A 15,675-nucleotide genomic window follows, 5' to 3' on the forward strand; every position below is an offset into this window, starting at 1 on the left:
GTGCTCCTGGAATGGCCTGACTTCACAGGAGTGAGTTAGCTGCCACTGCCGGTGTCTGCGGAGAGACTGGACAGAGGGACCCAGAAGAGGTACTTTGCAGTGAGGAAGCTGGGTATTGAGACCTCTCCGGCATACACCAGCATAGATAGCGAATGTCTCCTACAGCACTACTCCTATGATGGCGGCTAACTGAGAGAGAACGGGACTGACATCTGCCAGAGCCCTGGACACTGAGACCAGATGGGTTCCGGAAGTGAAGACTCCAGCCCCCGGTGCATAAGGCAGCTGGGCCAGATTCCAGCCTTCTCGAGAATACCCGAGCTGTTGGAGAGCAACAGATGGAGATGAATTCTGTACTGAAGCCTCCTCCCACTCTCTCGGGCCAACCCACAGTCCAGTGTGTGTAAACAGGAAGATGAGTCCTGTCTCACCAAGCAACACTGGGGAGTAAGAAAGGAATCTTAATGGCTTTCTGTCACCTTCAGTCCAAAGCAGATGGGCTTTTCCTCCCAGCCCTTCTCTTAGGAGAGAAAGCAGGATTAATCCTCAATAGTGTCCTTGCTTAGTCTGTTTGGAAGAAAAGCTCTAGTCTTCCATAACACTTCATGACTCCTGGAGCCTGACCCATGGAGGGATTAAGTGGTCAAAATCAAATTTATGTTTCAGTAGGATGTGAGCAATCCTTCGTGATAAACAGAGTCTGCCACTGCTGACGGGATGGCCCGGCAGACAGAGGTTGCCAACAAACAAGGAGAGCGTCTCCAAACAGAACTGATCGGTTCTGGAGAGAAGAAGGCAAGAGGCCCTTCTTCTGGTCTGATGGGGGCTCACCCTCGCATCCGGGGGCAGCTACTCAGCATACACAGTCCCGTGTGGTCAAAGACAGAGGGTGTGGCATTCCCCAAACCACAGGGCTGGGCCTCGTCCTCAAAAGGATTTGCAACAATATCCTGCACAGATGCGGCCAGGGTAGATGTGCGACAGCATGCTGCACTGATGCGTAACCCTTGCCACAAAGGCTCGGGCTTGACCACTTGTTAGGCGCCCAAGGGCATCCCCCAGGTGGCCTTAAGTTTTCTCCAAGGTCAACCTCTGGATCTTCCTGACTGTTTGGGGTCTTTCAAGGACACTTTGGGTCTCCCTTAGTGTGGGCGGAGTCCCTGCCCGTAAGGACTGCACACACTCTGCTGTGATTGGCTACTTCGTTTTATTTGCAGACTGGAGTCACACTACATGAACCCATACCTCACAGTCCAACACAGGGATAATTGGCCTAAGAGAGAAGACAATACAACAATACAGCTCCCCGAAGTGAGGGGAGCTTGGCTCAGCCTGCTCCAGTCCAAGCCAGTGGGGATCCAGAATTTCAGGTCAAACAGGGGGAAATACTGTGGAATGAAGAGACACAGAACAGTCAGCTATCACCATTGCCCGAAGGTCCTAGGCTAGGGTAGGTATGGGTCTTTCTGGCATGCAGCCATCTCTGCCAGCTCTCCCACAGGAACTATTTACACCAGAGTGGACCTTGAGCCTAAACCTGTATCAAAAGCCATGACAATGTGTGCATTTTGTTACTTTAGGTATACCTAGGAACTCTGGGAAACTGTAACACTCCTCTCAAAGGCTGCTGGATGCTGTCAAGTGTGGGGAGAGGGGCAGGAGTTACTGACAGCAGTCACATGATCCTAGTAGCAGTGTCTTGGCACACGGTTGCCATGGACACCCTGCCATTTTTATATTCTCCCTCTTTTCCCTCAGGCTCTCGGGTATTGCATTCTGGTCAGATGGGAACAAAAAGCTAATTAGGAAAAGCCTGTGTCTGGAACTTGGCTAGGGACACAGCTTCAGGCCCGAGTTCTCTTCCTGAGCTTTATATGACATTTTAAAGGGCCCCTGGCGTCTCTCCATCAGCCCTTGGGTTTGAGGAATCTGTCTGACTGGCCCTGTAAAAGTGAGGTGGGTCTGGCGTTGGGGCAGATCTGCTGTTGTCCCATCCACACCCGCGCCCCAACCCCCGCCCCGTTCATCATCTTAACCAGTCTTTCGTTCCAGACTAGGTTAAAGGCGAGCTCAAGCACTGATGGTGACAATACAGCTTCCCGTGTCACACAAGACCACAGCACATTTGGGCTGGCATCATCCGTGATGACAGCAGCACTGGAAGACCTGGCAGGTGAACACCCAGGTTCCTCCTCCTCCACACCCCAGCCCAGCTGCTCTTTGCAAACCTCCCGGAAGTGAAAGATTCTGACTCCCTCCCACCTGTAGTCCAGGAAGCAGCGGAGAACATGAGAGAAGCCAGGACTCAACCTCGCACTCAGCTGTGCCCTGGCTCAGCACACAGAGCAGGCTTCCAGAAGCCAGAGGGACCTGGCAGTGGCCAAAGACCCAGGGTTCCTTCCTGAGGAAAGAGGCACCCGTACATGGCAAAGTGGGAGACGGCCACCATGCAAGCTCCAGACCACAAGGCCTGTTGATGAAAGCATAGGCTTAGCTTAGCCGCACACACGGGCCACACAAGCTAGGCCAACCCAACTGTGGGAGGCCCCCCCACTCCCAGCGAGTTAGGGGTCTGGAAGGCTGAGTGGAGCTTAGTTAACAACTCAGGCTCCTCACCCTGGGCCCCACTTTTCCCAGAGGCCTCAGGGGCACCCAGAGGGTAGGCCTCCCTGCCCCTGCTTGTCCTGGAGCAGGTGAGGAAGGCTAAGCAGGCTCCTCGGAGGCGGGCGAGGTCCCTGTGAGTGGTCTCGCTGACGAAGCAGTACAGCACCGGGTCAGCTACACAGTTGAAGCTGGTGAGGAGGAGGGAGAAGTGGTAGATGTTGAAGATGCTCTTGGCAAACTCACAGCTGGCCTCCCAGAGGCTGCGCACCAGCAGCAGCACGTGGTAGGGCAGGAAGCAAGCCAGGAAGATGACCACGGTGCTGAGTACCAGACGCTGAATCTGGTCCTTGCGGCTCTTCTGCGTGCCGTGGCTGCGGCGCACGGCGCGCAAGATGCCCTGGTAGGAGGCCAGCAGCAGGCAGATGGGGAAGAGAAACCCCACCAGGAAGCGGTAGTAGTTGATGCTACGCTGCCAGGCCTGGATGGGGTAATGCTCAAAGCAGACTCGGTGCTGGTCTTCGTCCTCAATGACCTCCTTGTGTTTGAGGAAGTAGATGCTGGTCAGCAGCTCTTTGGCCCAGATGAGCACGCTGACACCCACGGCCGCCTTCAGCGTACGGAACTGGTGGAACCGGAAGGGGTGGGCCACCGCCAGGTAGCGGTCGATGGAGATGCAGCAGAGGAAGCCGACGCTGATGTAGATGTTCTCGTAGAGGAGGATTCCACACACCTGGCAGGACAGGTCACCGTGGGACCAGTTGTCGTGCTGGAGTACGTACTGCAGCCAGAAGGGCAGCGAGCAGATATAAAACAGGTCTGCAATGGTCAGGTTACACAGGTACACTCCGAGCTCATTCCGGGCCTTGATCTGCAGGTAGCCGAAGTAGAGGGACAGGCAGTTGGCTGGGAAGCCCACCACCAGCACCGTCACATAGACCACCGGGGCCAGCGTCTGGTGGATGGTGTGGTCGATGGGGCAGGTTAGGGAGGAGTTTTCCGTAGTGATGTTCCCCATCTTTGGGCCAGAAGGGGCCTTACCCCTCATGGGCTTGGAGATAGAGTCAGTCTCTCACTTGCCATCTTGTTTATAGAAGGTGACACAAGTGTATCAAAATGTGGGCGTTGTCGCAGGTGGTTAGGCAAACCCCTACAAATCAAGGTGGAAAAGGCTTTGAATAATCACAGCTACCACTTACGCGACACCTGCTGTTCGTGAGGCACTGTTCTCTATGCTGCATCCTTTTGGAAGCCGTACCAGCCAAGCAACCCCAGTGCCGCAGAACGACACATCCCCAAACACTGAGCTGCGGCTTACGGCTCCCCCGCACTGGCTTCCCTTTATTTTCTCCTGTCCCTTGTTTATTTATTTTCTGCTCCCTCATTGCAAGCAAGGGAGGTGAGGCGGTGATTCGAGGAGCATAGCTCAGCCTGGCTCTCCGAAGGAGACTGGCGGCGAGAGTATTTTAAACGTGAGCACGGTGTGAGGGATCCATCACCCCACATAGCCCTAACAGGCCAACAATGAAGGACTGTGGTAACTAGGCCAAACAACGAGGCCACAGCCATTCCAGGGACCTCTACACAGCGCAGCAAGCGACCCGTGCCCTGGTCCATGTCCTTCTGTGCTTTGGCAAGGAATAAAGGACGGTTTCTCATCACAGGGCCCTGCCAGAGTTACCTCTCCCATCTCCTCGATGGGCCTTGGACAAGGCTCAGGATTAGGGATCAAAAGAAGCAAAGGTCACACCAGGGCCAGGCACTTGCCTACATCTGAGTCATTAACTTTTTCTGAGCCTCAGTTTCCTCATCTGGAATTTGGGGATTATAAACACCTTCCCTTTTTGGTCAGTATCAGACCACACCAGATGACAGACGGGGGTGGGGGGGTGCATGGCAAAGCTTGTTGGGGGCGAAGCGGGGGAGGGGAGGCTGCCATGTTTGTCAGGGGCAAAAGGGGGACCCAAAGATGCTGCGCCTCTTCACCAAGTGTGTGAGAAAACTTTCACCACACTGAGAGTTTCACAAAGGGAACTCCAGACCGCAATCATGGGTCTAAGGGTAGAGTAACATGTGTTGCTGCCAGTGTATCTGATGAACTAACATATCAAAACAGCAAAGGCTTGAGCTCTTCTATTGATTTAACCCTTCTCAGCTGGAAAGTCTCACGGGCCACCTACACCATCACTTTTCTTCTTTTTGGTCTTTATTACTATTCTTATTTTTGAACATTTCTCCCCATGTAGCACGGACTGGTGTCAAACTCACAAACCTTCTTCCTCAGTGTTAGGGTGACAGCACGTGCCATCTGCCCTGGCAAACTGGTACTTTTGAGCCTGTTTTGCATTTTATTCCTTGAAGAAGCTTTCTGAGGTACAGTATTTGCTGTCTCCTGATGAAATTTATACTGTGTGTTTATACTGAGGTCATCTGGAAGGTGAAACGGCAATAGAAAAATCTTTAGATTTTTTTTTTTCCAGTCTATCCCCAGCCAAGAACTGATTTTCCTTCCCCTTGAGAACCTACAGTCTACCTGGTTGGAAAGTCTAAGTTAAGCTGCTGCATGCTTCATGCTGGCATGCTGCCTGCAGATCAATCCTGGCCTTTGTGCTCTCTTCAGAATGCTGAGGGCTAGCTGGGCTCCAGAGGGGAAACCCCCAAGAGACCATGACCAAGTCTCAGCAGATCACAAGGTTCCAGGTCCCTGCAGCTCTCCCTAAAGCCTGCTCCTCTCCTTCATCCCTGCTCTCAGCTCCACCAGCACCTCCTACCTCTCGCCTTGGTACCTAGAGCAGAGACAGGCAGAGGAGCTGGCCCAATCCACTGGGAAGGGACCCAGAGGAATCTGGACCCGGCAGTCCAGTCCCAGGGTCCCTGAGGACTAACACGGGGGGTTTCTCTGAAGTCATACTCAGTCTTGTAGACAACTGTGCAGTCACCCGCTCTGACCTGCGGGTTCCATATCCCTGATTCAGCTACCCAAGGTTAACTGTGGTTGAGAGGGAAAAAAGATGGGTGAGTACAGCACCCTGATATATTTTGAACTTGAGAAGCTGAAGTAGGAGGTTTTGATGCCACAGAGCAAGACCCGGTAAACAATGATAAACAAACACCACCAACATACATACACACACACACACACACACACATATATATATATATATATTTTTTTTTTTAACGTATATGTGTGAGTGGTGGCTCATGTCCACCTATCTATAATCTCAACCATTATAAGGCAGAGGCAGGAGGATCACTGTGAGTTCAAGACAAGCTTGGGCTAATTACATAGTAAATTTCTGTCTAAAAACAAAATTATATTTGAAAGAAAAAACCATATTCCCATAAATTCATTGCAGCATACGAATGGGATCATTCTACCTTATTACCAGTCGTTGCTCACACCTTCCTATGTCCAGTATATAAATTACACTGTATCCTAGGCACAGGTATGTACATGTTTGGTAACTCATGGTGTAAACAGAAGTCAGTTCTGCACACATGTGGTTTTAAGCATCTGCTGGGGGTATTGGATGTTTGCCCTTAGGATATAGAAGACCACTTTATGTTCACTCTTCCTGGATAAAGGGAGCAGAATTCTCATGCGTTTTTAAAGGAGCAGGAGATGGGTCTGGTGCAAAGTCTTTCTTTCTCTCACCTGGATTCCAATCCCCTCTAACTCATACAAGCCCAACCCCTCCCCCACCCAAGCTCCTCCCCGCTCTCACTCCAACCAACTTCTTTCCTCAGAAGCACCTCCAGCCCCTCTCCACCCTTTTGCCCTAGCCCTCCTCCCCACCTCCTCTTGCCTCTACCCAACCCTATCCCAGCCCTCCCACACAGGCTCAGCCCTCCCACACAGGCCGGCAACAGTCATGGCCATCCTCTGGAGAAGCATCTCAAATCATCTCCTTGCTTTTCACACTTAGAAGCAGCCTCTTTCACACTTAGAGTAAAAACCAAACACTCTCGCCAGACTTACTAGGCCCACACTCTGGTACCAACCCCCCAACCTTGCTGCCGCCCCCAACACCGCCGGCCTCTTGTGCCTCAGCCCCTGTCCCAGGGTCTTGCCCAGCCGCTCCTTCCTAAAGCTCTTCTCCTCACTCACTACGGCACCTGACCAGAGCACCTGCTCCTTCTCTGCTAGAGACCTGGGGACTGTCACTTCCTGGACACCCACTCTCCTGGTACCCACCTCAAGCATGCCTGTGCACACAACACACACACACACACACACACACACACACACACACACACACACACACACACCTGTCTCCGTCTCATTATCCTGTCTGATTCCTTCACAAACTTTTCAGATTTATGTCTTTTTTTTTTTAATTGTGTGCCTATTGATGGCCAGTTTCCCCAGGGATGACAATTCCAGCACAGCAGAGGCCTTTTCCTGATGTCCTCCAGCAGTGTGGACTATTTAGGGACTTCTTCGATGACTAGGTAAGAGTCATTTCTCATTTTCCAGGTCAGAAAAGTGGCATTTTAAAGGGGAGACCGGGACTAGCGAGATGGTTCGGCTGGTACAGGCACTCGACACCAAGACTAATGGCCTGAGTTCACGCCCTTCGGCCCAAACGGTGAAAGGAGACAAGCTGTCCCCTGACCTCCACACACATGCCGTGCAAGTGTTAGTGTCAGAGTTCAGACCCCTGGAACACACATGTCAGGTGGGCAGGGCAAACCACCCGTAATTCTAGGCCTAACGAGCAGAGATGGGGGGGGAGGGTCCGTGGAACAAGCTGGCTGGCCATTTCAGGGACCCTGTGTTTGATTTACAGACGTTAGTTACTTCAATAAGTTAAAGAGGAAGATGACTGGGGGTGCTTCCTGACATCGACCTTGGGCCTCAACATTCAGGCAGACAGACAGACACACATAGATACACACACACACACACACAACACACACAGACGCAGACGCACACACATGCAGGCACAACAGGCACACACGAAATGGAAAAGAAAGGGGCAGGGAGGCACAGGCCCCAGGCTTCCACAGACCAGAGCAGACGAGGCCTCCTTCTTTAAAACGTGTCCTGTCAGGTCTTGGAAATTCCCTGATAGTCACCAGGCCCCATGGCTGTTGTTTACTAGTGGTGAGTGTATGGACGTGTGGTGTAGGGTGGGGTGGGGTTTGCAGCTTCCTCTTCGCAAGCCAGCAATAAGCTCCTTCTGGCAATCAAAGTCAGAAATGTTCAAGCCTACAGAGCCAAGAGGCAGCACTGAGGACAGTTAGGTTGAGGCACCGCCCACGGTCACTTTGGAGCAAAAAGAACAACATTTCTTGAATTGTCTGCCTTGGAATCCACTGGAGTTAAGACATTGCAGTCTCATACTCCAGAGTTCCCAGACCGGCTGGGTCTGAGAGAGAGGCACGTGAAAATCTCCGTCTCAAATAAGCCCCTAGGAGAAGCAGAAGGCGCAGGGGTGGCTGCACCATGGGTCCCACTTTTGAGTAGCAAGGCATCAGAGGAGTCTAAAAGGTCAAGGGCTCCAATTTTGAGCATACCTCCTTTCACAGCAGGGGCAGCCGGAAGGGACTGAAAAGCTAGCAGGAACAAGAGCACAGGCCCCGGCCATTCCTAAACTGCTTCTGCAGGTAGTGTCTCCAGGGTCCCTCGTAGGGTGTGACTGCAGGTGCTCCTGTGCCTACTCCTTATCTTGCAAAAGGTTTGCTTTATTAAGGTCACTTCATCAGCATTCTGCTTCTGTATTCTGGTTCCACCTTCACAACCCTGTTTTTGTTTCTGTCTAGGACATAAGGTAACTCAGGTGCAAGGAGACGGCTTGCCCAACAGTCCAGTGCTTCCAGGTTTCATGGAACAGGTATCTGTGGGACACGCACACTGGGGCCAGGCTACATACGTGAGGGATTCAAATAAAACGAGCAAGAGCTCCAGCCCCCAGGGAACCTCCAAGCCCACAAGTCAGGGAGGCTACGTGCACTGATCCTCACCAAGAGAAGCAGTATCTGGGTGCGAGGGCTTCTCTCACACATATGTTCCAGTGTTGGCTCGCTCTTGTTATTCCATACATGCTTTCCACAATTCCAGTGCCATTACACGCTGATGGCTCCCAGTGCCCTCCCTCAGCTAAAGGCTGCATAGACCATTCCTGCCACCTCATAGGACATGCTCCACGGGATCCACACTTGGTCCAACATTTTGTCCACTAATCTGTTTTTAGAAAAGATGTCCCCCACTTGCTCCGTTATTCACTGTAAATGGATGGCCCTTGGCTTCCTCCATCAACTTCTGCCAACTTGTAGAATTTTCAACACCTACATGTTTGAAAGCATCTCTCCTCTCTTCCTTTCTCTCGCCAGCACCTAACACTGGCTTGATCAAGACTTCCTTCCTGAAGTCAGTGCAACTACCTGAAGTCAGGTTCGTGCCTGTAACTCATCACCTAAAAGACATCTTCCAAAACACAAATCTAACCAAGCCACACACCAGTTGTCCAATCATCCACCCACTCACCCATTCACTCACTCAGTCACTTACCCACCCCCTATGCAACATGAACCTACCATCCATCCATCCATTTATCCATTGAATTGATCATCTATCCATCACCTATCCAACATCTGTCCATCCATCAGCTGTCCATGCATCCATTATCCATCCATCTATTCATCATCCATCCATCTATCCATTCAGCATCTATCCATCATCCATCCATTCATCCATCATTCATCCACTTATACATCAATCATTCATCTGTCCATCCATCATCCATACACCCATCCATCCACTCAACCAACCACCTGTGTCCACCCATCCCAACATTCTTCCTAGAGCAGTCACTGGATGCCCATTGTATGGAAGTCACTATACTGTATGCTGGCTCTAAAGGCCAACTTCATTTTATCCCCATGAAGAACAGATCAATGACGTAAATGTATAGAATGAGCACAAGATTTTGTGGGATTTCCCTAGAGGTAGCCTAATGCAGTGAGGAAAGCCTTCCTGAGCAGTGACAGTCAGACTAAGGCTAAGAGGGAAGGGCTGCTCAAAGCGTCGGGAATTTCTGCCTGTGGAAAATGTGTGCATGCCTTCAAATGCATGAGGGAGAAAATGAGTACCTCACCCTCATGCCACCTTCTGAGGATGAAGCCCCCAGTGGAAGCAATGCCCACCATCGACTGTCCTTTCCCTGCCTGGAATCCAGAAGAACTTTCATTCTCAAAAACTAAATAACATCTTGGACATCGATGTGTTTTAAAGCGGAAAAGCTGAGGCATGGCTGTGTAGCCTCCCTAGCCAGGTACAGTTCCAGCCATTCATTCCACCTTTCCAACGAGAACCCCAAGGATTGGAGATGGGCCATCTGCCTGGAGATCCCACAGCTGGGATACGGCAGGTCAGGCTTTAAACTTTGGCCTGATTTTCCATTACACATCACTTTCCGACTGTTGTCGAGGATCACGGCCAAGCAACCAGCTTCAGTCTCCAGGCCTCGCAGATGCCACCACGGGGCCAGCATGCTTTGCTGTGGGCTGGCCTTCTGCTCCTGGAGGGTGCTTCACCAGGCTTACCTACTATGCACCCGGTCCCTGATCTCCCATGGTGTAGGGAAATGGAGAAAGCAGTAGAAACAGCTCCTTACCCTCTAGCTGAAAAAAAACTGAGAAGAACTGTATGCAAAGTGACTCAGCACCTAGAGGCAGATCCTTATACACATGTGAATTGAAGTAGAAGCCACCCAGGGCTTTAATGACCAGGAGACATGGCGCCCTCACAGGGAAGAAGAATATCTCTGAGAGAAGCTGCCTCCAGGTGGGAGGCAGAGCTAGAGAGCTGGCTCTCTCCTGGCTCATGAAGAGCCCTCTCCCCCAGCACCCACTCTTCAGCCTGCCACACTAGGCATGCACTGAGTCCCCTGTGCCAGGGACCGCTCACAGCCTCAGTCCACAGCACCGGGGATTTCCTGTCTGCCTGGTTCCCTTCCCTCAGCTGGCCGACCGTCCAGACATTTACACAAGCTGTTTCCAGAGGAACTAGGCTATCCAACAAGTACGAGGGCAGGTTTCAGAGGAATTCCCCCATCCCCTGGGGAAGGATAGAAATAAAATATTTTTCCTCCTCTTCCCACCTTTACCTCAAATAGTCTCACTTCTGCAGTGACAAAGACAATAGAGTTTCATTTCTAAGGTCCTGTAACAGTTTCAAAGCCTTCCCAAATCCCTGTAAGCTGGGTGGGGCTGGCATTGCTAACCCATTTCCCAGAACCTGAAGCCCAGGGAGGCTGAACCAGTTCCTGAAGCTTACACAGTAAGTCAGGATGGACCTGAAGGCAGCGCAAAAGAAGCCAGGCACCCAACTGCTGCCTTGAGAAACAACAAAAATAAACCACAAACAATAGTAAGAAATACACTTGGGAGAAATACACACACACACACACACACACACACACACACACACGCTCACACGTGGACTGAGAAATAAACTCCCCACGCAATGCTTACCTGATGCTTGTCATTCATGCTTCTGTTTTCTCATCTATTTCATTTCTTCTAAGCACAGGTCTTGAGCTATTAAATTGATTTCTGTCCCACAAGTGGGTCAGTCTGGAAACTATCCAGTCCCGTACCCACACTGACTGGCTGTTTCAGAAGCCTCCTGGAAAGGCACAGGAAGGCAGCAAAGTGTCCACAGCCAGTTGAGGAGGGTCAGAGGGGGAGCAGCAGTGAGGTCCAGCCTCAGCACCCCCGGGGAGTCCTCTGGCCGGCTCTGATTCAACCCAGCCAGCCAGGCTCTACCCTCAAACCTCAACCAGCTGTGCGTCCACGGCTGAACTTGTCAGCAGCTGGACAACCCTGCCCAGGGAAGCGCCCTCCGTCTCTCAATTCCTGCAGAAAAACCTCCCAGCTCATCTAGAAAATCCCCAGCTGGAGGCTACCCGTTCCTGAGCTGAGGCAGAATCATGTGAACTCCAATCTGGTGTCAGGCTGGGCGGTTGCCGAGGAGCCACCCGCCTGCAGGAGGATGCATGCGGGTGGTGGATCCCTCCACACACCCTCCATCCTCTTAGGCTTTTCACGTGCCCCAGGTGGCGTCAGGGAGCAGCCGTGGGGAAAACACGGAGACTTGGCCCGAGACAGGTGCCCTGGAGTGGGGGCTCAGAGCCAGGTACCCTAATTCTAGCTATCACCACCTCAGGCACATGCTAGACACCAGGAGACACAGAACATTGAACCCCGCTCCTGGAGTTCTCACTGGAGCCCCTCAGGTCTGCACTGCAGTTGCTGACTTGGGGCTCTCAGAGGAAGAACAAACTGGCAAATGGTATAGACAGGAAACCAGATGTTTGCATTCCTGGCCTCAAGCCTTTTCTCCTAGCAACTGACATCTGGGTTAGTGGGTTGTGGGGCACACGGACCGTGCCACCAGGGGGACTGGCAGGGAACAGGTGAAGAGGAGCAAGTTCAAACCCCAGAAATCGCTCCCTCCCTGCTCTGAGCCTACATGTCCTGGCACATGTAAGCCGGAGACCCCCAACTCTCAAGGTAGTCACAGGTAGTCATAGCAGGCACCTCGATGTAAACAGGCATCGCCAGCCACAGCCAAAGAAATGCATTCACCCCGAAAACCGCTTCCCACTCCCCAAGGCTCATCTAGTACTTGTTCACCATGGAACAAAGACCGTAAGCTGTTTCACTAAATGTCGTCTAAGAGAGCTGTAACTCTAAAATCCTCAGAGAAGACCCCCACCCCCGAACTCCCAGCTGAACCAGGAGCCTGAGGACCCCATCCATTCTGGACTCTGCTTCATCTTTCCCAGCAGCTCCTGGACAGACACCCGGAGAGAGGAAGCAGAATGCAGAACGACAGTGGGTCTCAGCCTTGGTCACATTTGTCAGAGAACACTTTAGAACACATATTTTATAGATGTATGCGTGCTAGGCTTCCTCCCAAGCCTAATTAAATTGGCTGAGCTTTCGTGTTTTGCAAAGTTTCCTGGTCAAAGCTAAAATGGGTGGGCAAATGGGACCTTCCCTATATGCCCACAGGGGAGTGGAGTCAGGGTCAAAGCTCTGGGCAGGATAGGGTGTGTGGCCTCAAGCATGGACCAAATGCAGCACCCCAGCCCGTGAACTCTTCTCACCCCCGGGAGCCTTTGTGAAACCCTGTTGTGTTCACTTACCCACTGCACTACACCAGCCAAGCTGTAGAAAGTTCTCCAGTCCAGCCCTTAAGTTACAAGTGGGGAAACTTGGGCCCCAAGGGCCAGAGGCTCTGCATGGAGATGGAAGGATGCGGGAAGCATCCTAAAGGATGACTGAGCTGTGTCTGAAGCCTGAGGCTGACATCAGGGACCTGTTCTCTTGGTTTATCTCCTTCCAAAGGACGGTCCTTGAAAGCCCATCACACGATACACCTGCAGCCTGAGCACCCCACACCCAGAGGGCCCAGGGGACTGATATCATTATGTCTGGGAGCTGTCTTCTCCAGGGAGAGCACTGCTATAGACCTGTATGCGTATGCAACAGCGTTAGCTGAGGGTCCTTCCAAGAGATGCCAGCACATAACAGACCTTCTTCAACTGTCACCTACGTTAATTGCTAATTGGAGGTCTCAGGTTACAGCAAGGCTGCCACTTGTTCTGGGGCAGCCATCTGCTAGAGTCAGATGTTATGCCTGGGGTCGGGAGTGTCCTTGGCTTTCCATGATGTCATACGGGAGAGGGGAGAATGTAAGACTAACGGTGACTGCTTGACTGCCCCCAGCTCATGCCAGGTCACAGAGAGCAGCTCTGGCCCTCCCTGCAGCGCAGCCCAGCTTAGCAGGACACACAGACACGGCACCCACACCATTACCTTGCACACCTTAGGAACCAGTAATGGCATCATGAAGCCCATCCAGGACAACCAAAGAACAAGATTTGTGCTAGCAAATGCACAAATCTTCGCCTGGAACAGGCACCCCCAGCAAACCCACTGAGTGAGCCTGAGGCATATTTTTAGAGGGTTTGCTTAGTCTGTGTCCTCTGAATTGCCCCAGGTAAGAGAAAACAGAGCTCTTGGTGGGTTCTTTGGGGCTGAGATTTTATCTTCAGTGATTACACTACACAGGGGCCTCAGGAACCCTAAGGGCCCCCTAAGCTCCTGCCCTTTACTAACGTCTCCAGTAAAACCTACAATTATATGAAAGCAGCAAGCCTGTCACACACTGCTGCTGCGCAAGAAAAGTATAGCCCTGCTCCTACCTCCGGGCTCCTGCCCTTCAGCCAAAGAGGAGAACGTGAGGAGAAGCCACTGGGCAGGGCAGGGTGGGCTAGGAAGACGGAGGGACTGAGTGGGATCCGACCTGCCACCTGTGGATCTTTTTACTCTTTTCCCTCCCTCCTTTAGTTTTTAAAGATCCCTGAAACTTGACTATGCAGGCCTTGGACTCATGATCCTGCTGCCTAAGCCATGGAAGAGCTGGGATTACAGACCTGCTTAAGCACATCTCTCCACTAGACCCCTGGTCCTGTGTCAGTGACTGCAGTTTTGAAGGACCATGAACCACACTGGACTGAGTCCCAGCTGTTCCTGTCCTGCCACAGCATAAAACTCATCTTCTGGGACCTGCCCCTCAAGAGTTGTGAACGTTCCTCAGTGGCTCTGGAAACTGCTGGCTGCCATTTGTTTTGATGCAAAACTCTACTCCGAGACACCGTCCTGGGCCACAAGGCCTTAGTTACCCCATCTCCCTGGAAATCCAGGCAGTGTTGGCGGCAGCATAAATAGCCCCTGGGGTCTACACATAAGGGCTCTGCGTACGGGAGCAAGCCACTTGAAGGCCAGCACAGGATGGAGGGTAGAAGCAGTCTCTGACCCAGACTTGGAGGGCAAGTAAAGCACTTCCACGTCCTGTGCCCTTGAGACTCATACATGCTTCTGACTTCACGAAGCTCCAAGACAATGAGACCCAGAAAAGTGGCTGGCACTTAGTAGGTCCTGAAAAAAGAGCCGGTGAGATGATGGTGATGAGGACAATGATGATGATGATGATGATGATGATGATGATGATGATGACTGATGACACTGAGCTTGGAGTTAGAAATTCCTGACCCAAGAGGTAAGGCTAGGCATATCTACTTGGCAAACGGTGAAGGATCATTATCTGTTACCATCAGGGGTTGGGGGCACTCAAATTACACCATCAGTTTGAAGCTGATCAGGGCGTGGAGTCTGGGGTCTCATCGGGGGCTCTGGTAATGTAGGCAACGCCTGTAATCAGCCATCTGCAGGTGGACGGCGGGGCGTGTCTCCTGAGCTGTCTCTAGGAGCCGTGTGCTATCCAGCAATGCTTACGACCCAGGAGGCTCTGCATAGCTCACCTAGATTTCCAGTGGTGCTTTGGGTTCAAAAGGGGGCCAGGTGTGGATTAAGTGTGGCTCCAAAGATTAAGGCTCTCCCCTTCCCAATGTGCTCAACACCCACACCTTCTTGGGGGTTCCAGAAGAGCCTGGGCAGCCACTGAGCAGCCTTCAGGAACTTGCAATGGTGGACTGAACCCTCTCCAGGTCACATGACTGTCTGCTGTTCCTACCAGTCCGTCTTCTTTCTCCTCCCTCATTTTTCATTTTCAGGAACCCTTGTGACAAACCATGTCCACCTAATGGGCGCAAGAAAGTCTCTTTATTTTAACGTCACCTTACCAGCACCTTAGTAAGTGCCTAGGACCTAAGTCAGCATTTCTCAATCTGTGGATCTTGATCCCTTTGAGAGCTAAACGGCCCTTTCACAGGGGTCACAAAGTAGATATCCTGCATATCGGATATATATTACGATTCATAATAGTAGCAGAGTTACAGTCATGAAGTAGTAACAAAATAAATTTATGGTTGGTGGTCACCACAACATGAGGAGCTGTATTAAAGAGTCACAGCATTAGGATGGTTGAGAACCACTGCCTTAAGTCTCTGGAGTGGCAAGATTGTCACAGGCCCTGGGGAGAGGAACTAGACATTCTGGGTTGGGGAAAAGAAGACAGGGGACCTGAATGTTGCCCTCTATTTCCACCAGAATTAGGACAAGGTCTAAAGCCTTGAAACAAAGCTACAATTGTCACTG

The 15,675-nt window shown here is 51.7% G+C and overlaps 1 protein-coding gene across 6 annotated transcripts in view; it reads right to left on the reverse strand.

Annotated features, from left to right (window-relative positions):
* Positions 1–15,675, reverse strand: part of Gpr68 (G protein-coupled receptor 68) — a 60,899-nt gene that overhangs the window by 31,052 nt on the left and 14,172 nt on the right. For 4 of the 6 annotated variants that reach the window (XM_060388053.1, XM_021653217.2, XM_060388054.1 and 1 more), the window contains exon 2: positions 1,194–3,751. The exons of 1 other annotated variant lie outside the window; for it this stretch is intronic. In XM_060388053.1, the coding sequence (XP_060244036.1) occupies positions 2,522–3,649 (1,128 nt within the window). In that variant the 5' untranslated portion in view covers positions 3,650–3,751 and the 3' untranslated portion in view covers positions 1,194–2,521. Of the gene's footprint in view, positions 1–1,193; positions 3,752–11,079; positions 11,586–15,675 lie in introns of those variants that run through there. One more of the 6 variants, XM_021653216.2, reaches the window with a different exon arrangement.

The sequence above is a fragment of the Meriones unguiculatus genome, chromosome 7, assembly GCF_030254825.1.
Source record: "Meriones unguiculatus strain TT.TT164.6M chromosome 7, Bangor_MerUng_6.1, whole genome shotgun sequence".
NCBI classification, from domain to species: Eukaryota; Metazoa; Chordata; class Mammalia; order Rodentia; family Muridae; genus Meriones; species Meriones unguiculatus.